General features: G+C 41.8%; 1 protein-coding gene across 1 annotated transcript in view; it reads right to left on the bottom strand.

Moving 5' to 3' along the window:
- Nucleotides 1-24,107, bottom strand: part of ATP10A (ATPase phospholipid transporting 10A (putative)) — a 114,206-nt gene extending 90,099 nt beyond the window's left edge. Inside the window, exon 1 of the mRNA XM_008498077.2 lies at nucleotides 23,528-24,107. Within this exon, the coding sequence (XP_008496299.2) occupies nucleotides 23,528-23,970 (443 nt within the window). The 5' untranslated portion in view covers nucleotides 23,971-24,107. The remainder of the gene's footprint in view (nucleotides 1-23,527) is intronic.
- Nucleotides 24,108-25,100: the final 993 nt, after the last annotated feature.

Here is a 25,100-nt window from a genome sequence, read left to right as displayed (position 1 = left end):
CCCTTCATGCTCTCCAAGACTTATTTTGCTGGGGGTTGACTTGCCACATAGCTTGAAAATGATTAAACAGAACTGCTGAGTGAAGATGTCTGTCATGGATAAGCATCCTGTGAAAACATAGTACAAACCCAAACCTGGCTGGGGTGCCACCCACTATAGTTACTGCCTCTGACAGCCGTGACCTTTCAGCAATCCAGCTTTGTCCCTAATGTGCTGCAATACTTTCAGAATGGTCTGTTAGGAGGATAAATTAGTTTAATGACTAGTTCCATTCTGGGACACTGTCCCTGACAGTATATTCTGGGTTGTGTGGTTCATTTCTTAAACTGTAATATTCTCTTGCAAAAAGAAGGACAATTCTTGGCTGCAGGGTGGATACTGCAAGGTGGTTTTCCTAAATAATAAATTAGGTCAGCCATTAAATAAGTCATCTCCTCTCTAGATAAATATTTACTCCTTCCAAACTAAAATCAGGCTTGTGTGTCTCCCAACAACTTTGTTCTGTTCTGGTTTTAAGTAGTTCTGGAGTCAGCCACAACAGAAATATAGTAGATAGCTTCAGGGGATTAAAAAAAGAAACACCAGAAGAAAAAAAAAAAACAAACCCAAAATCCTCAGGCTTTTAGTTTTCAATAGAGATATCCTCTGTTAACTCAACAGCTAGGTATAGCACGTATTTTAAGGTAATTTATTTCCTCAACAAAAATAACCACTGGAACAAACTTAAACCAGGAATCTCAAAATAGAACTTAACAACTGCAAGGCAGGAGTTTGCATTTTTAAAAACAACAGACAATTAATTGGAAATTGAATCTTAGAGAGGCTTTATCCTTCCAAAGCCCAGGGCTCCAAAAGGCTGGTCTACCAAAGGTGGGGACAAAAGCATTATGTCCAAGGCACAAGGCCCTGCACTATATGGCATTGTCACCTGGGCTCAGCTCAAAGCCCAGAGAACAGGTGTGAAACTCTCAGAGATGGGCATCAGGAATTAACTGAGATGGGAAAATTAAAGAGAGGGCTATTCCACAGCAAGCCATTTATCTTAAAGATCCCTTGTGGCAGACAGATGGTAATTTTCAGACATTTGAGGTTTTTATGGTTTAAAATAGTATGTCTCAAACAGTTATTCCTTAAACATTTTAGAATGTAAAAGTGTTTCCTCCAGAATGAAGAACAGCTTCAAGGTTTTCAATGATCAAATTGTGGGGGAAAAAGATCATTTTGTGTCCATCAAAAAGCTTTTAATTTCATTTTGAGCTTTTAAAATGATCTAAAGGTAAATAATAGGAAAAATCCTTTTCACCTGCCCCTGGCTTGGTTTGCTTGACATAGAAAACAAAGCTCAGAGAATGGCTTGATTACTTCCATGAGAAAAAATATGAGAGGAAGAGAATGGCTATTTAAAGAGATGGAAATCCTTGGAAAATACCAAGTAGTTATAAAACTATTTATGAGAAACTAAAGCTGGAAAGAATAGGATTTCTAAGGACCACAGAAAGGTATAGTAGGTCACCCTTCTCACAGCAGTGGTCTGGACGAGGAGTGGAGGCATTTTAAGGCAGAGTGTGATGAAAGGGACGATTCCATAGGTAGCAGGGGCAGAGCAGCATGAGCCAGTTCCACCTCATCCACACAGTGACAAAAATTCTGAAAATGAAGACCCTGACTGTGAATCCTACACACCCCTGTGCCTCTACTGGCAGGCAAGTTTCTGTCCCCACAGAGCTCAGTAAGGCCTTGACACCTATGTTTTCCAGTGTCTAAGCAAGTGTCTTTATTTTCAATGTGCTGAGCATCAGCAACTTGAAAACTTATCATCTTCTGGTCAGCTAAAAGAGCACATAGGAGCTTATCATCAGGTATTGCTGTAATTCAAAGCTCCTTCCCTCTTAAGAAGAAAGTCTAACAACAACCAGAGGAACGGTAATTTGATCTCTCACCCCTAAATTTTAGAACAAACAAGAGAATTTTCTAATGTCTTTATATGCTTTCTTAATGCTGGAAAATTAAGAGCAGATAGGCCTGGTAGCAGTAAGCCTTACATGGAACAGAAGTCAAGCAACAGCAATGTAAGTCAGGTTCTCAGCAGCTTTTATAGTTAGATTTTTTATGTAGGGTCCCTAGTTCTGGACCAAGTACAAAGCTGTACTTGTTTATCCATTCTGCCATGAAGTATGTGCTTAGCTGAAGCAGAACAATCAGCTTGAAGAAACATTTCTAAAAAAAATAAATGGGTTTAATTTTTTATTATTCAAAAAAAGGGGAGAAAAACAAACATGAAATTTCAGTATACGCCCCAGAGGTTTTTTTCCAAGAACACTTCTATTTGTTATTAGATCAGTAAGTATGCTTTGCTGGACACATCAAAGCTCTTTAATTTATCTGTGATCAATCTGGGGTAAGCTTGTAAGAAAATGTTTTGGTTTTTTTTTTTTTTCCATCAGCTAAAAAGAGTAAACAGGAAAAAACCATCCTAGACATCATACTAATCAGATTATACATGGGTTTGGACTCCAGCAGCTCCTTAAAGGTAAGTTTGTTTAAAAAAAGTGGTCTGCCTTAAAATTACATACAATTAGAAATATTTGTAATTTTTTTCCCCTTTCAGGAAAAATTCCAGTGATTTCCCCAAATTTACTGAAGTTACTAAATGTTTTTCGGTGATTTCTGTGCACTTTAGAGCAGGTCTCTGGTGCATTCAGATTTCTGCCAAGCAAAAGTTTCTGAACTAGCCTCTATACTCCTACGCTACAATGGGTGGGAATAGGTTTGATTCCAACTGTACTCAGAATATCTTTCACAATGTTTGACACAGAAAATTTTTGCCTATTTTAATAGCTGATTTAAATGAAACCTAAAGGCAAAATACAGTCCTTAGTGACTAATGAAAAACATAACACTGGGCATTGAGCAATGTGTAATCTATCACCTGAAAATAGAACACAGATTAATTTTATTTACCCTGCCTACATGACTTCTGATTCTTACACTTTTATCAAACATTGCATTGTAAACTCAATAGATACTGTACTATGCAGGAAGAAAGTTTAACCAATTCTTGAGCTTGTGGTATTCTGTGAATGATGTGGGTAATAGTTAAGAAAGAAAACAATGAGAAATGACCCGATCAAAATTTGTTATTCAGCTACTCAGGGCACAGCTTTCCAAGAGAAGTGATCGGGAAAGGAAAGAACAAGATTCAGCGACTAAAAACTAAATCTAAACAAAGTTCATATGGAAAATGATATGCAAGTTTTTCATTGTAACATCAGGATGATTTCAGAAGGGATGTGGAAGATTTCCATGCAGGTGAAATTTTTAGGACAAGCTTTTGTGCATTGAACAGCAGCTTGATGGAGAAATCTTTTAAAGAAGTTGTGTCCTGTGCCATCAAGACAATGTGATTATCAGACAATTATCTTGTTATCATTAATGGTAGTCTGTTTTCCATGGTGCAATGAAAAGCATAAGTTTTGTAACTGGAGTGCCCATTAATCCTAGCATCACAATGTCCAATCATGGAGGTCCTGAAACTACATGTAAATGACCTTCCCACTTCTTAGTGACAGCTCAGCGATAAGAAGGTGCTAACTTGTAGAAGAATGTCTTTCAAAATTCCACTTTCTCACACCTTTTTCCCTTCTTAATTAGCAATATAATAGTGAAATTAGACATTTGTATATTGTGTTTCTTAGAATTACTGGGATGCCTCTGCAATCTGAAAGGCTAGAGCAGCTTTCTTTCAAAACACCTGCCATGTTATTACTGGAAAGAGTGCTTTTCTACAGCAATTCACACCCTACTCAATTCCCATCAGAGGAATGTCTGACTATCACTGTTATTCCTGAAAAACTGTAACAAGATTGAAGCACAGCATGAAAAAAAAATTTATACATAGAGTTGGAACACCTTAATTATCTGTTTGGTTGCTTGGCCTGGCTTTTTTCCCCAAGAGAAAGGAAATAAGTACTCTTCGTGATGAGTAAGGATGTCTCTACTTGAAGCACAATGCACAGCCCTCCTTAAAGAAAACACATACCTCAGCCCTTCCTACAAGTCTGCTCTGGTTTTATTTTTAGAGTAAACTTACAGCTTCTCACCTTGAAAAAACACCAAAACCCTCTTTTGTTCATAATTGCATGATCTGAAAATAAACAATGGGGTGACAGCAGCAAGTGTAATAACAGAGTGATTGAGTCCTTTTTTTTTATTATTTTCCAGTAGAGTGCACTACATTAGAGTCTGTCCACTTGTTATATTTGCAGGTTCCACAATAGCACAAAAAAAGGTGATGGGGCAGCAACTCCACTAGGATAAAATCAAAATTTCTGAACTGGATAGGTTCAAATAAAGTGTTGTAGTCTTTGCAGTTTGAAGCTGGCTTCAGTCCCAAACACTAGGCATAAGAAAATTTACCATTTCACTTTGCGTGATACCAAAAGTGTCTGAGGTTTGTCTTCTATTTTACATGCAAACATTTTTCTTGTGCAGTACAGATCCAGCTTTTTAAGCCTACTAACAATAAGGTTGTTTTTATATTTCACAGAACCTGTGTATAATGCCTCCCGCATCTCCTGGGATTTGTTGATGCAGGTGGAAAACTACTGCTGGGTGCATTTCAGGAGAAAATGTCCAAGAGGACACAGGCAGGCTGTCAGAGCTGGAGAAGGGAACAGACTCCAACACTGCTGAGTCCCACAGCATTCACTCCTATACCTGAATTGCTATAGTCTTCTACAGGCCTTGTAGGAAATGTGTCCTTCATTTTTAGAGTTTAAATCTTACACAAGTGGCTCATTTTTCTGGCCAGTGAATAACATCCATATTCCACTCTGAAAAATAACTGTTACTTTTTTTCCCATCTTACTCACAAGCTCGCTCTATTTCCTCCCTATCCTTGCTCCCATCCCACCCTGTGAAGAACAAAACAGAAGGAGAAAATCAAATGCTTGGAAAGAGACAAAAAGATGTGCCACTACAAGCAGAAGAATCTAAAGAAAATAAAATTGTATATAAATTTTCCATTTCTACATTTCTTCACAAAACAACAGATCTCTAGCAGCTCTTTAGCAATGGGTTTCTTTCCTCATAGAGCTGAAAATTTATATTACTCAAAATGGCCTAATGTTTACAAAATTCTTATGGAGGTACGGAATACAGCATGGGCAATGGGCAAACTCTTATGTCACATTTTTTAGACATTTCCCCATACAGCATTCTGCAGAGATTTCAATGCTCTTGGAAATGAAAAAGCATTAAAATTGCCTATAAATCTGATAAGAGAATGCTTCCTGTAGTACCATCCAAATCTTTGCCAGAAAGACTTTAGCACCGATTATTTATAAATGTCAATGTCTTAATTATGGATGATGATAAATAACATTTTGATATTCCATTTTACACAAGAAAAGCTGAGTACTATTGAGGAAATGTAAGAACATTTCCCAAGTAATTTAAAAAAGGATACCATAAAGGGTTACCCTAACATTTTTCTTGTGGCAATAGATCTAAGTGGACTCAGGTATGCCTACAACTTCTGAAATACTATGTTTCTTGAGTGTTGGCAGAGGTACAGCAGCAGCAAAGAGCTGGCTACTGGCAACACGAGGTTGACATTAGAGGGCTCCCTTGGCACTGTGCTGGTTCATGGCTGGGGACAGCCTGGATCTGGGCTCCTGCCTTGCTGCTGCTGGCTTTTCTGGCTTCAGTCACACTTGACAGGAAAAGCAAATTCTATCCAGTGAGAAATGAAGCATGACAATTGTTAGGAAAAAAGCAGATGCACTAACAAAATTACAGTTTTGACAAAATAATGGAGCATGGGATTTGGTGCTGATGAACAGCTTAGTGATACACTCAGTGCGATGAGAAAAGCTGATTCTGAGAGACCACCTTCCTGACTTGTATAAAGCAATACAATAACAGTAATTAGGCCTAAAACTTACTAACATGAAGGCTAAAATTCATAAGAGAGTTTGATATTTACAACAAAATCAAACAAGCAGGTGACAGGTCTTACAGTATGATTCCATTTTCTCATCAGTACAAAAGTGAAATACTTTCCTGTTAAGACCACCTTTACACATCCATATCCACCCTCCTAGTGAGACTTTTGCATTTCATCTTATTTCAGCTGTCCAGATGTGAGGGATCTCATTGGCTCCATCTGCCTACATCTCTCCACAGCACATAGCAAGGGGCACAAGGGCACTTCTGGTGCGTGATTCTTACCAACACAAGATGGATGAGATGAAAAGCTCTCTGGAGATGCCCATCTTTCTGCCCAGGCTAATGTCAAGGTCTAAGGGTCTGGTGGGAATGAATGCCTAACATTCAAGTGACTAAAGCCAAGCAAGACAAATCTCATGCTGCTCTAGATAGTTCCAGAGAAAGCCAAGCAACTTCAGTTTAAAGAAAGTTTGGCTGATGGATACAGAGGGTAATTAACACCTTGGTCTCCCTGTTTTTTGGAAATCCGAGCTTTACTTCTGATCAGATGCTCACGTGAAAATCCTTTATTTTGCTGCATAGAACCAAAGAATGATTTAGGCTGGAAAAGACCTTAAAAGATCACTCAGTCCAACTCTCTTCCATGGCATGGACACCTTCCACTAGACCAGGTTGCTCAAAGCCCCATCCCATGTCCTGTATGGCCTTGAACACTTCCTGGGAGGGGGAAGCCACAACTCTTCTGGGCAACCTCTTCCAGTGCCTCACCACCCTCATGGTAAAAAATTTCTTTTTCATCTGCAATCTAAATCTGTCTTCTTTAATTTTAAAACTGTTGTACAATCTACTCCTAAGGAAGGTAAGTGAACACAGACTTTGACTTAGTATCTCCCTCATTTTTCAGCATTCCCTCCAAACAAGCTTTCCAAAAACACACAACTCATTTTCAGTCTGATGACATAAGTGATCCTAAAGTCTAGGTGTTTTCAGAACACTACCTACAGTAAAAATCTGTTAAGACTCTTGTTGCATAAGAAAAGTTCCTCATCTTTTGAAGTATTTTCAGAATAAACCTACTAGACACAGTTTAACTATTGCCCTTTTTATTTGCTTTGAAGTCTTGTTTTATTTGACCTTTGGAACAAATATTTCACGGGATTATTTGTAACTAAGGAACACAATGGAGAATTTGGAATATTCTCTTTCAGCCCATAATTTCTTACTGTACATACAATTTTATTCTGTTTTATTCCTTCTAGATTCTTAAATCTCCAGCAGTTGTAAACTGTTACTGTGCAGTAATATTTTTCAGTAAAGAGGCATTTCTAAAAAGGGTTATTTTTGCACATGGTACCTCCACATGTTTTGCTTTGTCTAAACTAAAGGTGCACCTTTTCTATGGGGTGCTTGACGATACCCCTTTAAAATCTTCTTTATTTCAGAGGTTTATCTGAGAACTGAGGAACTAGTAGAGCAATTATAAAACATTAGCCACAGTTGTGTTGGGACTGATTAGGTCCTTATGGATAGTAAGTACAGATTTCTTTATATCAGGGACTCTACTTTTTCCATACCCTGTTTCTTTCCCTATTTAAAGAGATTTTTAAATCAGATCATTAAGAACCCAAAAATTGAAGAGAAAAAAATTTAAAATTTTTCACATAGGTAGCTGCTTCGAAGAACCCTGAAATGAGAAAATCAAAACACTGAACAAATCATAACAAAGATCTCCTCTAAAAATCCCAGTTCAAACCTCAAAAACTCTGTGAGATTCCCATTTTGTAGACTTTGACACACAGAAACAGTTATGAAGCTTGCTGGAGATCATACTGAAGACCCTAGTGGAGATCTGCTGACTTCTTGTGTGTTTAGATTCAGTGCTGTCTTTTTCCTCCAAATGCTTCAAGGCCTTCAGTAATTCAACAAGACACTCCACCAACCAAGAAAACTAAGAGAGGAGAAAGGAACATGACTTTAGCATAGATGGGACATTTAACAGAGCTCTAAATGGATGGGAAGGATATGGTAAACACATCTTTATCCCTTAAAGACTGGACTTGGGGAGGATATAGCTTGCCTTACAATTCTGGCTTTCTCTTACATATGATGTTCCTATCTTGCTGCAGGGACATTTCATGTGCTTGTGAAGCAAAATTAGTCTGTTGTGATTTAGAAAACTGCCCATCAAAAAAGAAAAAATCAAGGCCTGGATATAAATCAAGCCACTACAGAACCCCAGTCTTCTCCTAGGGCTCATGTCAAGGCCCAGTTATAAGCATTAATGATTCACTTTTCTGGACAGCACCACATTTGTCTTTTGCTCTATTTTTAAAATTTATCTTAACATTGCTCTTATGTTAGGTGGCCTTCTAATAATACATTTTTGCCTATTTTTCTCCAACTGTCTCCCTGATAGCTGACCTCTACAGCGCTAACTAAAAAGACATCAGTTTGTTGATCTTGCAGACACAAATGTTTTGTCCACAGCAGCTGGTAAGAAGCACTCTTTTTCTGAAAACATGCAAGCAGAAAATAAACTCAAGAATGCTGATGCAAAAAATAACTTGTTTTGGCAAGTTCAAGTGTTTTGTGCATGTATAGCTTCAAGGTGTTGGTAGCAAAGCTATTTTCTACTTCATCCTAAATATTGTAGAAGAATAACCCAAACAAAACACAAAACCCCAAAATACCAATGCTTTCCAAGCAGGGAAAAAGACCCAAAACACAGTGGTAGAAGAAAAATATTTACTTCCCTTCATCTAAAATTATTATGGGAATTAGCATTTAGGAAAATGCCTTTTAAAAAAAACAGTGAAATGTTATTTTAATAACAGGAGACAGAGCTAGTGCTACTGATCCATGAAGCCTGGCTCTGTTCTCCCCTGTCCTACCAGGTTGAATTAAGGACCACCTGCACTGCCCTTGCAGCCTGATCTCTCCATCAACCATCAGCCCTCTCTTGTGCCAGGAGAGCTGAAAGCACTGCTTCAGAAGTAAAGCACATCCCCTGGAAATGTAAAACCAGAACCAAAAGTCTGAGCTGGCCAAAGCATAATACCAGGTCACGGTGAAAAGATAGGATTTCCACTTCCTTGGCCACTGTGCATTGCCTGCTTTCTGTATCAGGAAAACACTTCTGGTTATTCTGCCCATCAGCTTCTGGACTCTTTGGGAGCCTGTGGAAAAAGACTGACCTCTGCTTTTGCAATGGCTCCTCATTCAGTTGCTCTTTACTGCCTATTATTTTGCAGAGCATTCTTGATAAACAGCACAGCTATGCAAAACAGACAGCTGTATCAGCATATGGACTTTTAAGTGTGAAATCACACTTTCTTGTGACAAGACATCAAAACTGTCACCCTGGTCACTTTCTCCATGTACCCACCCTTCTGTAAAGCAAACTGACCCAATGTTCACCAAAAGCCCTGTGCTTCATTAGAGAGTAACAATTAGAACTCTATTCACACACATTTTAGGACTTAATAAGCTCCCAGCCATCTTTTTAGTATCTTCCCAGTCCAAGAACTGAACACTTGATGATGCTATCTCCAGCTGTCAACATTTTAACCTCGGTATTTCTTCTTCATTAGAATGTGTATGTAAACCAGGCTTCCAGAGCCTGCCAAGGTGCAATATAATCTCGATGGGAGACATCTGAATAAACTGTTGTACAGCCAGCTTTTCTCTCAAAGCAGTGCAGCTGTAAGGCAGCATTAGGTGGCTCAGCAGACAGGCTGGGGACTCTGATCTGAGTCAGTAATGCTGCGTTGGGCTCTGCCAGTGCCAACACACAAGCTTGCTGCAGCACCAACTGAGACCTCCTTGCCGGGTGGCATAAAAATGACTTTGAGTTCCCTACACAAATCATCACCAGGGATTGCTTTTACAACAGGGATGGATGCAGAAAGATGTCAAGTATGAAAGCCAGTGAAGTTTAAGGCCATGGGAGGTGATCCCATACATCATCATACAGAAGGGGGTGTCAGGTTAACCAAAGGAAAGTCTGATTTGCAAAAAGGATCTTATTTTCGAAAGACAGGGGGAAAATCATGGCTCAGAGAGAGTTCTCCTGCTGACTTGAAGCTGGAACACGAACTGCCCACACTGCTGCGGCACTGACAGGTTACGTTTTTGAAGCTTTGGAAAACTCCTAAGAATGTTGTTCTCTTTTCTTAAGAATTCAAAAGCAGCTTTTTCACTTCATTTAGGTTCTTGGTGAAAATAGATTCAGATGGCAGAAATACAATAGAATAATAACAGCTTGCAGTAGTGCTTGTTTACATATGCTTCACTTGAATACCTTAAGCCAGCTTGTTTAATTTGCTTTTCAGCCCAGAATCATGACCCTTCTAGTAATTTTATATGTGCTGATGTGGCAAATCACACCTATTAAATACATGTCTCTATTAAAAAAAAAAAGGTTTTGATAGGATTTTATTTTTTACAATTTACTTCCTCATCCAATGTCACTAATGCAACTGCTGAACTGTCTGTCAGTAATAGGAATCATAGTTCACTATAGATCTCACCACAGGTACACTGAAACACCTCCCCAAACACACCCACCCAAATTAAGTGCAATCATGCAATTTGCAACTGCATTTACTGAGCATTCTTACAGGTTTTTTTTTTCAGTCTGAGAACAATAAACTAGAGCAGGGTACAGGATCCCCAGCCTCCCATCAGCTTTTTCCCATCCACAAACAGAAAAGTGCTGGGCAGGTGAGCCTGGCCATGCTAAAGCACAGAAGCCCTGCTAAGAGACAGCAGAGCAAGAATGGCCCCTATTGCACCAGCACCTCTGTATGGTACCTGGAAGGTGTTTAGATACACCAGCTGAGAAAGCCCTGCTCCCTGCTTAATGTGTGCTGTACACACTTTTTACAGCTGAGAATTTTAAGGACTGGCATTCGTGCAACCAACTGTGTAGGATGACAACAAATCTCTCTTCTTCTAGGCTTTACTTACAGGGAAGTTACAGGAAACATTGAATATGAATCCTTCCTTTGCAGACAATATTTTAATACTGTGTATGACCCCTGCGGAATAATCTTCTATGGAATCTCACTGGAACTAATGAGTTACAAAACCCAGTCAGAACTGAGTTAAGACACGGATGGGGAGAGATCTCAAAGAAGTGATGGACACCTGGATGTATGTTCAGTAACTGGAAAAGTAAGCAGCCTGCTCCTTTATGATCAACAATTGGGTTTGCATATAGTTTGAATGCAGCTTGATTAGCTAGATTAATGCACCATTAATCTGAACCACTTCTGTGGAGGTGGTTGTGTTTCTAAACTTTCTTCCTGTGGTAACAAGTAAAGAACACGTACTCTATTTTTCTTGCTTAAAACTTAAAGCACCATCAGCTCAGGCATACTTTCTGTAAATGTGGACTCTCATTAAAAAACAAAACAAAAACCAAACCAAAAGCCTTTCTAGAAGCTATAAAAGGGAATGTTGTTATGACTAAGAGGCTGGATTGACTGCACAGAATAGCTATATCTAGTGTAAAGTTGATCTAGTATCAACTATAAAGGTTAAACAACTGAGGACAAGATTGCCAGATGTAAAATGGTAAGTTTCCAATTTAGAAGCAGCAGAGGAAGAACATGAATTAATATGCAAGGACCAAGTTAGCATTACAAAAATCCTTCAAGCTAAACCAAATGCCATTGAAAATAAACTCAGGAACTTTCCTCCTCTTCTGCTCTCTGCATTCCAAGGAGGATTGAATTTAGAATAACCATGGGGAATTTTACAGAATTCTTACACCAAAATGCTAAACAAAGGCTTGAAAAAGTAGTGACACTGTACGTGCTTCAAAGATACTATTTCTGTCTTTTTCATACTAGATTCTTCTTCAGTACTTCTTTTAGGAAAAGAAGGAACAAGTGTATTGGACTTAAGTTTTCTCAGGAGTTTTATCTTTAGTGAGACTGGTAATGACCAGACTGATTCTTTAACAGCTTTGAAACAAGGCTAATAACTTATATTTTCTACCTGACTTATTAACTGGAAGAAAAAACAAACACATAAAAAGAACCCCACCAACCAAACAAAAACCACATCAAGCAAACACTTGGCAAATACAGAAAATCAACTGGCTGTTGCCTTTTCATCACAGACAACATTTCAGTGCTAGCCTTGTTAGCACTATGCACAGTGGTGCACTGTCAGACCAGGGATCCTATGCTACAATATTCTTTGGCAGATAGATCTCACTGGTTGTACACATGTTTTTTCTGGCATGCACTGGCAGATGTCCCATTCCAGAATGAAAAGCTATTTCACTGCTAAAAAGTCACATTTATTATATAACATGGTAGGACCTGAAAAATTAAGTTCACTGTGGAATTCTTCAAATTAAAAATATATCATGGATCGTTCAGTCCCTGTCAAGGACTTTAAATTGGACTTCTGGAAAATGGGTGCAGCAGATGAAACATCAGCATTACTAGACTGATGGTTGGCTCAGCTGTCGTACAGGTTTTCTGTCGAACTTGCATTTTGGAAAGCTCCCCCAGGATCTGACAGAAATAGGAGCTCCCACACATGGCCATGATCCCTTCACAAAAAGCAGCCATACACAAGGAACTGCACTGACAATAAATGAGACAGGTATGTAAGAGAAATCTGATGGGAGACAGTACATTTAAGCCTGAACAATAAGGGTGAGCAGTGTGTCAAATGCTGCCACGAGCAGAACTTAAGACTTTTCAAGACAGCAAACACTGCCATGACATCTTACAGTGCTGCAGCTCTTTTACATCTATCTATGTGGTATGTCTGCATGTGCTTGTGATCCCATATGGAGAGGTACTAAAGTTCCAGTATAGAAACTGGCAACCAAAGGTGAATCAGTGATACTCAAATTTAGCAGAACAGTTTCACTATTGATCCCTCTGATTCACTCCCTGATCACCTAGCAGTATCACTTCCAGGCTTTAAAATTTGATCCTCTGGAATGTAAAACATAAGCCAAATAGCCATATGTGATATTTGAAATGCCTGACAGTGAAGCCCCACTTTCACTCTTGTAAAAGCCACAGTTATGTCAAACACACAACTGCCTGCTTCATTTTAAGAGACCCAGCTTGCAAAGTGGTTTTAGTGATCTAATGTGTAGGTAGATCCAGACAAACAGAAGAAAGCAGAATTAGGAACCTCCTACCTTGTTTCAACACTCCTCCTCAAAAACTGCATCTGAGGTTAGAGAACAAATTACATCCCAAAATACCAAGATACCTCACATTATGTGGGATGTCGGAAAAACTCCCCAGAAATAAAAATGTAATCAGTTATTCAAAGAGGGAAAGATAAAAACACCCATCTTTTACACTGTTTCTCAGCACTGAGATAAATAATATAATACATCTCAAAAGTATAAAAAATATGCTAATGGATAATGCTGAAGGCAGAGTGTGGCAGGAGATGAAACAGTGGAGACTGGGTTATCACCTTCACCTGGTGTGTGAACATACTTCCATCTGTGTTTCTCAAAGTGTAGTTCTTAGATAAATCACTAAATAGTAAGCAGGATAGGCTACTCTTCTTCTGTCCAAAAATTGTAAGGAGCATTGTCAGGACTTAAAATCTACACCCCCGAGTTTACTAATGGGATTTGCTTTACCTTAAAGCAGATGTATAAACAAATCATCTAGTACAGCTTCACTGGTATCATCACTGGAAAGAGGTAAGGATTTCTTAATTGAAACTAACTTAAGGGACGTTAAATAAACTGGAAGGATACTTCCCTCTCCCCCCTGAACCACTGAATGCTCTCCGCTGATTGTGGCACAAGTGTAGATGACTTGGTCAAACTGGGCATGTATCTTTTACCTAAAGGCAACATGAAATAAATCTTACCTCATGTCTCAGAAAGAACCCACCAAAAACATTCAGGAAATACCCTTGTCAAGTTAGAGAAACCCTAATTAGAACTTCAGAGGGATTCCAGCTTGTCAGCTACAACCAGCAGGCTCACTGTTGCTTACAGGGAAGACAACTAACAGCATATGAAGAGAGTTAAGATAAAAATCAACCTGTCTATCAGGAGACAAGTACTGTTATCCAAGCATCTCTGATAAAATATGAAATATGCTAGTGAAGGAAGGAAGATCAAAATGCTTTTAAGTGTGTGGATAAAAACAATATGCATCTTTATTCTGATAGATCAAGCTTCTGCTTCATGGCTCTGCAGGTGTACAACAGAGGGCAGTTGACATAATACGGGAATAATAAAGGAGAAAAAGAAAATATAGAACACATCTGAACGCCCAAATGTTAAGTGTAAGCCCACACAAAAATAATGCACTACAACTTCAAGATCAGACTTACTCAGGTGGATTAGATTTGATTTTGCCAAAAATAGATTACATCTTTAAAATGCACTTAATGAACTTCCTGCACCGTTAGGTGTTTGGGTGCTAAATCTGCCTGCTAGAACTTGTCCACTGGCATCTTCCTGGAGGCACTTTACATTTTGAGAGACCCTGCATATGTTCACAGTCCTATTTGGGTGACTACTATTCAGTATTTTATGTATTGGCCTCAATATTTTGGGAGATTTCACAATAATTAGCCCAAGAACTTTTTAGTGAACACAAAACCCCCAAAAAACCAAAAACAAAAAACACCAAAAAAACATAACCTAGCTAAAATGGACATATTCAGGTTTCTGGAAGGCAAGAAGGTGAACAGACAAGGGTCAACTGCACAGCTACAAGGCTGTGCAAGCATAAGATAACATACAAAGGTAAGAGAGATATGGTTATAAAGGCTGTAATTTCATAAAGGACTTTGCTTCAAAAGGTTTAAGCTGAAACCTCCACTGAAACTACATGTAACAGCAGCACAGATACATAAGAACTGGAGTGCAGCTGTCAACCATCTAAACTCTTCCTTGAAGTAGGTCAGTATTTCCAGGCAACCAGAACATAAAAACAAAACAACTGACCTCCATGCCTATTACAACAAGACTCCAGCAGAGTCTGGGTTTATGAAATGACTGGGCATGATGCAAATGTTGGCCACTGCACTGGAGAGACTGGCCTATGTGTCACCCTGGAGAAATTGTGATCAGGCAAGAATAATAGTGTAACAAAATAGCAGAGGAGCTGGCAGATGTTTCCACACCTAAAGTGCATGCCACACCCCTGAAAACACATCCCTTGCCAGTTCAATGCTCTCCTTTGACAGACATGGCTGTCCTGGTTTGAGAGGAGCAGAATGATTGCAAAAAAACCCCCCACAAAATAACAAAACCCAAGCCACAACTCAGAATCCTGCCTGCAATGACACCAACCTGAGACCTCCCAGGCACTCCCTCCCCTCAGTAGCTCCCAGGATGGGGCTGTCACAGCTCCAGTGGGGGGGGCCCTGTGCCTGTGAGGAGGAGGTGGGTAAGGTGATCCAAATGGACTGATCACAGTGCTCCTGCCCATGGTGCTCAGTATAAACCAGCTCCCAAACAAGTCCTTTGCTGTTTTCTCCTCTCGGTGTGTTAGCTGGGTTGGAGTCATGCCTCCCTCGAGAAGATCATTGTTTACTGAGACAGGTAGCCTTCTCCTGCCTCCTCAAGTAGCTTGTAGGCTTGGTGGTACCAAGGCTGTTGTGGACTGTCACAGGGACCCAGGACTCAGGCACCACCATCTGATGCTAAGTCCAGTGTGGGACTTTTTCGGTTGGGAAGTAATTGCTCACTGAAGAGCACAGGTCCCATATTTTCCTATTAACATATAGTTGTAATTCACCATCCTTATTACTACTTTATTAAAACTATACTATTTTTTTCTTGCAACCTTAAAGTCCCTTATTCCCTTTTTTGTCATCCCTTGGGAGGGTAGTTGGGGAATAAGAGAGAACATACTTCACTTAGGAATTAGCTAAAACTGTGACAACGGCCTTAAGGATGCAAGCTGACTATGGCAGAGATTTTTACCTGCAACAGTCCTGAAACAGAATAAAACATTGCACCTGTTGAACCAAAGAACTTGGTGGCAGTTTGTCAGCTCATAAAGGCTGGATACCCTCAGCAGCCTACAGGACAGAACACCCTGTTAGCTGGGTGGTTGGCAGCTTTCTGTGGACAGTGTGTTGCAACACCCTAGAAATAGTAAAAGAGAGAAAATTGTTCCTCTCAGCTCACATCTTTCAAGCACTGTAAGCTTTTAGTTTGACCTCCCCCTCATGCCTTCTGGACATGCAGCAATAATTAAACCAAAAAATTAATGCAGGCAATCTTCCTGAAACTAAATCTTCAGCTTTATCAAATCTTTTGGAATTAAAGTTATATTTGTATATGCGTATTTCTTTAGTTTACCTCAATATTAGGGCCACTCACAGTCCTGGGACAGGATGTCATTGTCATGCTTTTTGTACCTCTTCTCCTCTCCAAAACACCACCAGCACCTACATGGGAAGAGCTATATGCTAGCATACTTGTGTTGTGGCTGAATTGTTGGGTATGGGTCAACTTCTGTGCTTGACAATACAGCAGAGGAAGATGCTGCCCATATCTGTGCAAATTTATCAGTAAGAGATCAGTGTTCTGGCTTTTATCATTGAGCTGTCTCTTTTCTCTACAGCCATGCCATTCACTGAAATGCACACTCCCTGCTCCAGTACATGAAGAGTCTTGCTGCAAGGTAGCAGCAGGTTTTGGATTGTGTTTCTGCAGTGGATCAATTCTGAGTAAAAACGTGCTTGACCACTAATGTAGCTGCATTAGTGCCAGCTCCCAAGTGAAAACACCAAGGCTGAACGTAAGCCATGGAAACTGGTTCACCTCCCCAGCTGTGGCGAAGTGAAACAAATAGTTCTGCTTTTCATTAACTTAATTGCTCTTGGTAGATGTGGTTGCTAAAACCAAGCCTGAACAGTGTAAATTCTGCAAATTGGTTATAACCCTGATGCATCTGGCTTGCCAGCTGCATTGCCCTTATTGTGCATATCCACAAAAGCTCCATGTACTCAAAAAACACAGTGTTGCAGGGGGAGAGGACAGACAGCTCTTACACTGCTCTTGTACAGAGCAACTATCCTGCAAAGGAGGAACATGCTGGATTGCATGGCAAGGGGTGGATCTGGTATTCAGACTTCTGCTTCTGCATCAAGGAAGGCAGCCTGTCCATCCATATGGGCTGGGCCAGCTTGGATGAGGTGCCTGAGTAAATCCTGCCTAGTGGCAGGGAGCCTCCTTTCTTTCCCTATTTTCATCTGCCTCATTAGCCAACTCTGAACAGAAGAAGTAAGGAAAACCATAAGAAGCCCTTTAAGTTTTCTTCATTCCCTGGGGTCCTCCAGCATTCCTACAATACCATTAAGGCCTTTCAGGCAGAGCCTGAGACACTACTCGATTAAGTATTCCTGGAGTACTGATCTGCTAGCAGGAGGGATGCCCTGTCTCAGTTATGCCCTGCTAGCTAATAAGCAGTCCCATAAAACATTGATCTATAGTATGGCTGTCAGGGTTTGCAATTCTGGTTTCCAACTCTGCTGGCTAGATCATATGTGGAAGATGGAATCTGGGATTACAGTATCAGGAAGAGTTGAACAATACATGACATTCTTTTTGTATAAACTTTTATATCAGCTTTTTTATAGTTTCTTTGGAATTGAGCTTTGACTGAACCAAGTAGATCTGTTATTCATCTTTCGGCCACCTCTAGAAATAATCAGTCTCAAGATAATACTGCCACATGACAAGCAGATCTGCTCACAAAGTGGCCACCTGCACTTGTGGGCTGCGGTCTGCTTAGAACAAGCAAGTGTATCTCCAGAGTGCATCGTGTATCTGCAAAAAGTAATGTGAGGACATGGCTAGGTCTTTCAGTGGAGATTAACAACATCTTCTTTGGCAGCTAGCCAGAGGCATGTGAAACAGCCTACAACTGCTCTCATGACATCCTATACAAATGAAAGAGCTTAGTAATAAGAGGAAAGCATTTTTCCTTTCCAGTACTGAAGCTCAGGCACTCATAAAATTTGCCCTACGCTGAATAGCATATAAACTGCATACATATAGCTGGGCAGACAGATGGATTCTCCTGTGCATTGCAGCTGGCTACATCTCAGAAGATTAGCACAGACATCCCTTGCTAGTAGGATAAGCTCTACTGCAGAATAAAACTGGTCCCTATCAGTCTAACAGAAGTGCTTCTACTGTGTTTCCCAGTGAGTTTTACTCGCTGCTGTCTTGGCCAAAACTGAAGTTAAGGACAAAGACAGAGTAAGACGAACAGAGAAACCAAGGGGGGAACACTGACTTCACCAAAAGACTCAGATCACTATGTTCTGCTTTCAGTTTTCTGTGCACCAAGCTCACCCACAGAGGAAACTGAGTAATCCCAGGTAGTTTCCCTTTGAATCACACCTAGTGACATTTGTATTCTAGAAGGGATGAGACAAGCTCATTTATTCTGGTGAGAAACGTCTTACCCTACCAGCACTTTCTGGGACAAGGCAATACTCTAGTCTGTTTGAGTAGTAGTGGGAGATAATCACAGCCAAAGCCCTCAGAGACTGGTGTTGCCAGAAAAGAGAGGTACCTAAGAAGTGAAGTGGTTGCAGGGCGAGTCATCATGTGGCTATTTTAAATGGAATCTGATGTGCTTCTGTGAGGATCTGGTAACACTGCGGTATCTTTTTCTCCGAGGTTAGGATTGCTTTCACTAGAAACTGACAGAGGAAGAAGGGAGCATACTTTGGAAACTGTCCACATCAAAATCTCTTCTATCCTCCTCTTGAGTTTTGCAGAAAGAAATTAGCATTTAATGTAAAACAGCCTGCTTTGATAGCTGCCTGAGCGCCCCATTAAACATTTTCCACTCCTCAGGGGAGACAAATATCTGGTTGTAAATTCCAATTTATCATGGATTTTCTAAGTCACAGGTTGATGGAAGAAGCAGTTATCACTGTGATCAGTATGCAGAGACCATTACACTCTTTAGCAATACTCTTCAATGGACACAGCAAGTGTTAGGGAGTAGATTTTAAAAAACAAAGCCCTTTGGTTTTGAACGTAAGGCTTCTAGAAAAATGCTAACAGAGATTATTTCACCAACGCATTATGCAGGCGGTAATAAAATGTAATTCCCTGTTGGAAGAGTGCCATTATTTGTTGTGATTGTAGTTATCACTATTCCTCTTCTATTTACATACCATGTAAATGTATACTATGGTTTGGAACAGCACACCAAAAACAAAGCCCCTGCTTAGAATAGTTTTAACACTTTTGCTCCAGTGACAAATTTAGTTCTATCAAATATTTAACAGCAGCAGCAATGTCTGCATCCTGGAATTATTTGGAACAATAATATACATGTGCAATCCACAACTCCAGCCAGAGCTGATGAGCACTGGAGGACAGTAACTGCAAAGAAAAAAAATCACCCTCTCATCCTCTAAGTTCAAGATAATAATGAAGGAAAGTAGATAGCCAAACAAGATTTTGCCATTAAGACTGCGAATTTCCAGTCTCCAGTCTTCACCTTTAATCCCTGGCTGATGGAAATGAGGAAAAAGAACAAAGAGAGGAGACTAAAATGATCACAGGTTTGCAAAGGTTAGGTACACAAAACCATTTTCTGTAGGCTTGGGATCTCAGGCCTGTGTAACTTCTCTCCATTTAAAACAACTGAGCAAGACTTCTGGCTGTGATCCATCATTTCTAACTTAAGAACCGCACGAAACCTAAATTTGAGGTGACCTGTTAAGACTGTCCTAAAGTAAGTCCCTAATTTCCTCTGTATTCTTAAACAGATGAGGTACCTTTAAAGGCCTACAGAGAGATGCCTTATTAACTTCTCTTGGCTAAGAAACCTTTCTTCTTTGCCTGTCAAGATCCTGACTGATCTTCCAGGCGGGTCTGCAAACTCCATCACAGTACAACACAAATCTGCAGTTCTCCTGTGTGTTTCATTCTCTGAGATGTGCTTCCAATTCAAACTCAACATCTTCTTTCAGTTTATTCAAAGAATGGGGTCTTTCCCCTTTCCTCCATGACTCTAGAAAGCAGTATCTTTTGAAAGACTCTCCACAACCTGCAGAATTTCTAAATGGAAGTCGTCTTCTTTCTGTGAAAACAAGCTGTATCTTTCTTCAGCTTTTTACGTTAGGTTGCATCATCCTTTGCTGTTCATTTGTCTGGTGTTGCCAACTATGAGCCTCTGAGTCATTGATTCAGCAGTGGCTGTCTGAGAGTGGGTCATCTGAGTCCACACCACTGGGCAGGCAGGAGTAAGAAGGCCTTGCCTGCACACCAGCTGTCAAGCAGTCAGAAAGAGGAGAACAGTCTTTTCCCCCACATCAGACTACCAATATGGTACAGCTGCATAGGCTGCTCCAGAGGACCTCATAGTGGACGCTGCCTGTGGCTGTTGAACCTTCTCCTGAGTGGAGGGAGGCTCTGCCTCCCCCTGCTTTCCCTCTGTCCTGTAGATCTTGCATCACTAATTGCTGCTTGTATCTAACAGGAGACAGGTACTTCAGCAGTCACAAAAGCAGCATGTGGAGGACATATGACAGAGCGCACAGGATCCAACTTGAACCTTTTCTTGGTCACTGAACAGTATATAACATGCGATAGAAGCCTTTCCCTGCTATTGTGAGGAAAAATCTCCTGTCTCAAATTGCTGACTGTTGTAATTCGCTGTCATTTGTTGTAGTCTGTGTTTGAACTCTGTGGCCCATGTTTGAGGTGGGCTTTGTGGGACACTGTCAGGAAAGGGAGCCCATCACAGTGCAGAGGACCTCCCTGACACTTGGGTACATCAGCAAGTGAAGAGTCCCTGCTCTCTGGCAGCCCCCGGGAACATACAACTATGGCTATGTTCATTAACCTGCCCCTCCTACAGAAACATCTCTGCTGAGGACAGTACTTGCATCAAAGTCTGCCTCCACCATACCACAAGGATGTGGCAGAGCAGGGGGAGACAGAGAGAGTCCCTGGCTTGGTCTAAAGGTGTTAAAACTGATGAAGTGATAAGCGTAAAACAGATGTGGGGAGAAAAGCTGTCGTTTATTACTTCCTTATGTGACATTTATACTTCAACGTTTTTCCAGAAACAAAAGGTCTAAGGAGGCAAAGCAAAAGCCACTTTTAATCACTTGTGTTTCTCCTGGCGTAACACCTTCCTGAGAAAACAACTTTTGTGAACTCACACCCAGCAGCTTTCATGACCTTGATACAAATCTCTCAATCTTGGTTCCCTGTCATTTGAGTTGCTGAGAATCTTAATCTCCAAAAAGAGCAAGTTTCTAGTCTTATCTCACCCACTGGGGCTGGGGGATGTTCAAAAAGGTGACTTGGTGAAGGGCTAAAAAAGAAGAAAAAGTGAGCAGATCAAAAACTTACAGGCAAATCATTTTAAACTCCTGCTTTGCCTTTTAGCTGTGGGAGGGAAGCTTTTCCAAAGAATTGTTGGAAGAAGGAAATTGGTGAGCTGCTAGTGGGGACTAGGCTTCTACAGTGGGCTGTAAGGACACATCTCTCAGTTTGCAGACAGAAAGCTGTGCCACCACAGGTGATGATGGTCCTAAGGAGTTCCTAAGCTTCCATATTCAATGCCCTACAGGGATTAGGCTAACAAGTGCCTTTGATGAAAATGAAAAGGCAAACTACTCTCAAATTAATCTGTGTAAGTGTCACTCTGCAGTGAAATAAACAATTGTGATTTTCACTTTGGCACAGCATAAGCAGTACAAAGGGAAGTGCACTTCTCTGGGACTCCCAAAGAAGCACAAATGCTAGTAACACCAAAGATACCTATTTTCTTATAGTGATGTCCACTTTTTTGGTAGCAGAAAGGTATATGGGAAATTGCAAGGGAGGGGAAAATTCCAGAATTAGTATCCCGGTACCAGTATTTCTTAGTATTTTTTAACAGCTTTTGCAACATGTAGTTCTTTCTTTTCAGCATGAAAGACATGCAAGCTTATTTACAAACTGATTTTTCTCTTTTTGAGGCTAGATTAAACATCCTTAATGGCACTATATTATTTAACTGCAAGAATAGTCTCCTACTATCTCTCCTGCCACCCATCTCTCCCAGTGCCAGAAGTGTTCACAGTAAAGGCCAGCTACAGGAAAGAAAGGCACTACGCACAGCCTCAGGTTAGCAGTGCCTATGTGTGTAATTTGTGTAGGTTATTATTTGTTTAGTTTACAAAAATAAGGTTGGTTTGTGTTCCCATGTATGCATATCTAGTGGTTGGGGAACAACCCAGGGTGAAATTTCTTGTGATACGAGTTTTGTGAAATAACAAGCTGAGTCTGCTGATGTTGAAAACACAGCCTAAAAGAACGCTTATTCTGAGCCCTTTTAAGTTTTGTTTTTGCTTTTGGTTTGGGGTTTTTTTGGTTTTGTTTTCTTTTTTCTTTTTTTTTTTTTTTTTCTTTTCACATGCCTTTCTTGCAATAGGAGAGTTGCTCTCTGTCTCAGTGCTTACGTCAGCCTAGAGGACCCCTCCCAGACAGCCTGTGGAATCAGAATGTAAGCTTCTTGGCACGTGTTTCGTTTCAGTTAGACTCAGAAGCAGCGGAAAGAGAACTAAAATCTGCTCCCTCGGAAAATGTGTTCTCCTCTCAGTCCCCAGAAAACCTTAGCAGTAGCTATTACAAGGTGAGTGACTATCTGGAACTGAGAGAAAAGCAGACCAAAAATTCTGTAAGGTTAGATTCTGAGCACACAAATGTTGGTACAAAAGTAATTTGAATCTGACTTACGGATATCAAACCATGGTCTAAATGTGTAGCCCAGATACTTACTAAAAATTTAAAAATCTGAAGGAGATAAATGCTCCAACACTCCATCCATGAGCTCTGGGAAAGAGTGAAGTCACAGGGAATGATGACATTTGAGATGATTAAAAAAAAAAAAAAGGCACTCTTCTAAAAGAGAAAATGGAAATGGAAAGACTGCCTCATAGTTTAGAAAAGCAAACATAGCTCAGGCTTGCTAACCTGCATGTCATGAATCCTCATAGTTCTAACTCATATGCTGAAGCCTCCGGCCTCTATCCTTCCTTTGCTCAGTGAAGATTTATGAGCTGATTACTTAAGTGAGGTCTCATGTTGCTAAAAACAAATTAATGTCTGAAATTATACAGCGGTGTAATTGACCACTCACACTGGAAGTGTTTGCATAAACACTTGCAAATCAATCACTGCTTGTGACGCTCACATTCACTTAGCCATGCACTGGCCTTCCTTTAAAACAAAAGCTAAGAAGCCCAGAGCGTATGTGTAGACCTATGGAAAAATAAAAATAAAAGAAAATAAAATAAAGGTAAAAAGTTGCTTACTCATAAATCAGTGATTTACTGTGGGACCCCGCCGATCAGAGCGGATTCACTTTCACCTGAAGGTACAGGACTGTAGGAACTCCTGCAGTTCCAAGTAAAGAGATGGGAGACGCCAGCTCCAGAGGCAACTGGAAGTTTCTTCACACTTGAAGAGAGCAAAGCTCTCCACCACGGACCTGCTCAATGCCTTTCTTCCACACCTGCCCAAGCCCCCAGCACCGGCTGCCACCGTGACGCTCCCCATCCCCAGCAGCCACCGGCTCCACCTTACCTGCTGTACACCAGGCACTCCATGTGGTTGATCTCCTTGTCGGAGAGGTAGCGGCTGTAATCCTCCCACAGGTCCTTGATGGCAGTGACCGCCAAGATGAAGAGGACGGGAGCCAAGGTCAGCTCCGGTTGGAAGGCATTGACAGCCGGCACGAAGTTGAGGAGGGCGATGAACACAAAGTAGACATTGGCCAGGCGATGGAACTGCTCGAAAAGGTTCTTGGGCAGGAAGGAGAGTGCTGTGTACTTGGTGGTCTTGAGGCGGTTGTTGGCCAGGACGGTCCCCTTGGACTTCTCAGTCTCCGCCTCAGGTAACAGCAAGTTGGACCGCACCAGCCTCGTCTTACTCTCCTTCTTCTTCCTCCGCCTCCTCTTCTTCTGCCTCTCCTTTCCCTCCGGCAGTACCTGGGGCGCTCCCTGTCCTCCTGCCGTGCACTGGGACATCGCTGCCTCCCTCCCAGCCGCCCTCGCCCGGGCAGCTCGGGCAGCTCCCACCGCCAGCCACGGCCCTAAGTTATCATCCTCCGCCGCCCGCCACGGCTTTCCTTTCCTCTTCCCCTCCGGGGGCGGGGAGGGCTCTCTCAAACCCTCTCCTAACCGCTCTGCCGGGACCTCTCTCGTTTTCTCCTCCTCCTCTTTCTCGGCCGGGGAGGGGACGTGGGCAGGCGGCGAGCCGAGCCCTCCTCCCGCCGGCCTCGCCCCGTCCCGCTGGCGGGCAGGGCCGCGGACCGGCCCAGGGCGTGTGGGATGCAGCGGCCGCCGTCCCGTACGCCATGGCGCTACCGCTGCCGGGGCGGGGGGCGGAGAGGGGGCAGCGGGGAAGGGGATAGGGGGGGAATGGGGTGGTCGGGGTGGGGGCCACGAACGGGAAACGGCGAACGGTGTTTTGGCGCCCAGCCTGACCCATCGGCAGCGCCGCCGCCCCCTCCCCGCAGGGACGCCGGCACCCGCCGGGACGGGACCCCCGCCCTGGGGTACGGGCCCGCGAGTGACACGGTATGGGCTGCCTTGACTTTCCTCTCCACACGGAGAGGAGGAGGAGGTTTGGGTGTAGAAATCAAAAAAACGAGCTCCGAAGTGTTCGCAGCTCCGCACCGGCCTGTACCCGAGGTCCCGCGGCCGGCGGGAGAGCGTATGAGCTGGCGAGTTGCAAAATACTCCGCTTTCCCACCCAAACCGGGTGCCACGAGTGTAGCCGTCCCAGCCGTCCCGTCGCATCGCGACGTCTCCTGGCTCCGCGTTTCTGCCTGCCGCGTTCGTTCGGTGGCCAGTGCGCCCTTGGGACAAGCCCAAAATGTGGCAACCAAAGAGGAGGTTTCTGATGGAAAGTGTGAGGTGCCGCCATCCATGCGCTCGTCCAAGCAAAAGTGTGTTTGGTTTTATGTGGATTTTTCTGTTCCCTTGAGGTAGCTCTTTCCAGCGAGGGAAGGGACACACCTGCCTCTTGCTCTCAGGTTTCCTTTCCGAAGAGAGATGCAGTTGTGGATGAGGATGGAAAGCAGGATTGACTTGAAATACAGAAGGGAGAATAATCCATATACAAAGATACAGTCTAAAGTCACAAGCAAATAAAT

Source organism: Calypte anna, chromosome 1, assembly GCF_003957555.1.
Source record: "Calypte anna isolate BGI_N300 chromosome 1, bCalAnn1_v1.p, whole genome shotgun sequence".
Lineage (NCBI taxonomy): Eukaryota > Metazoa > Chordata > Aves > Apodiformes > Trochilidae > Calypte > Calypte anna.
Note: the sequence above shows the minus strand (reverse complement) of the source record. Positions and strands in the feature narration are given on the sequence as shown.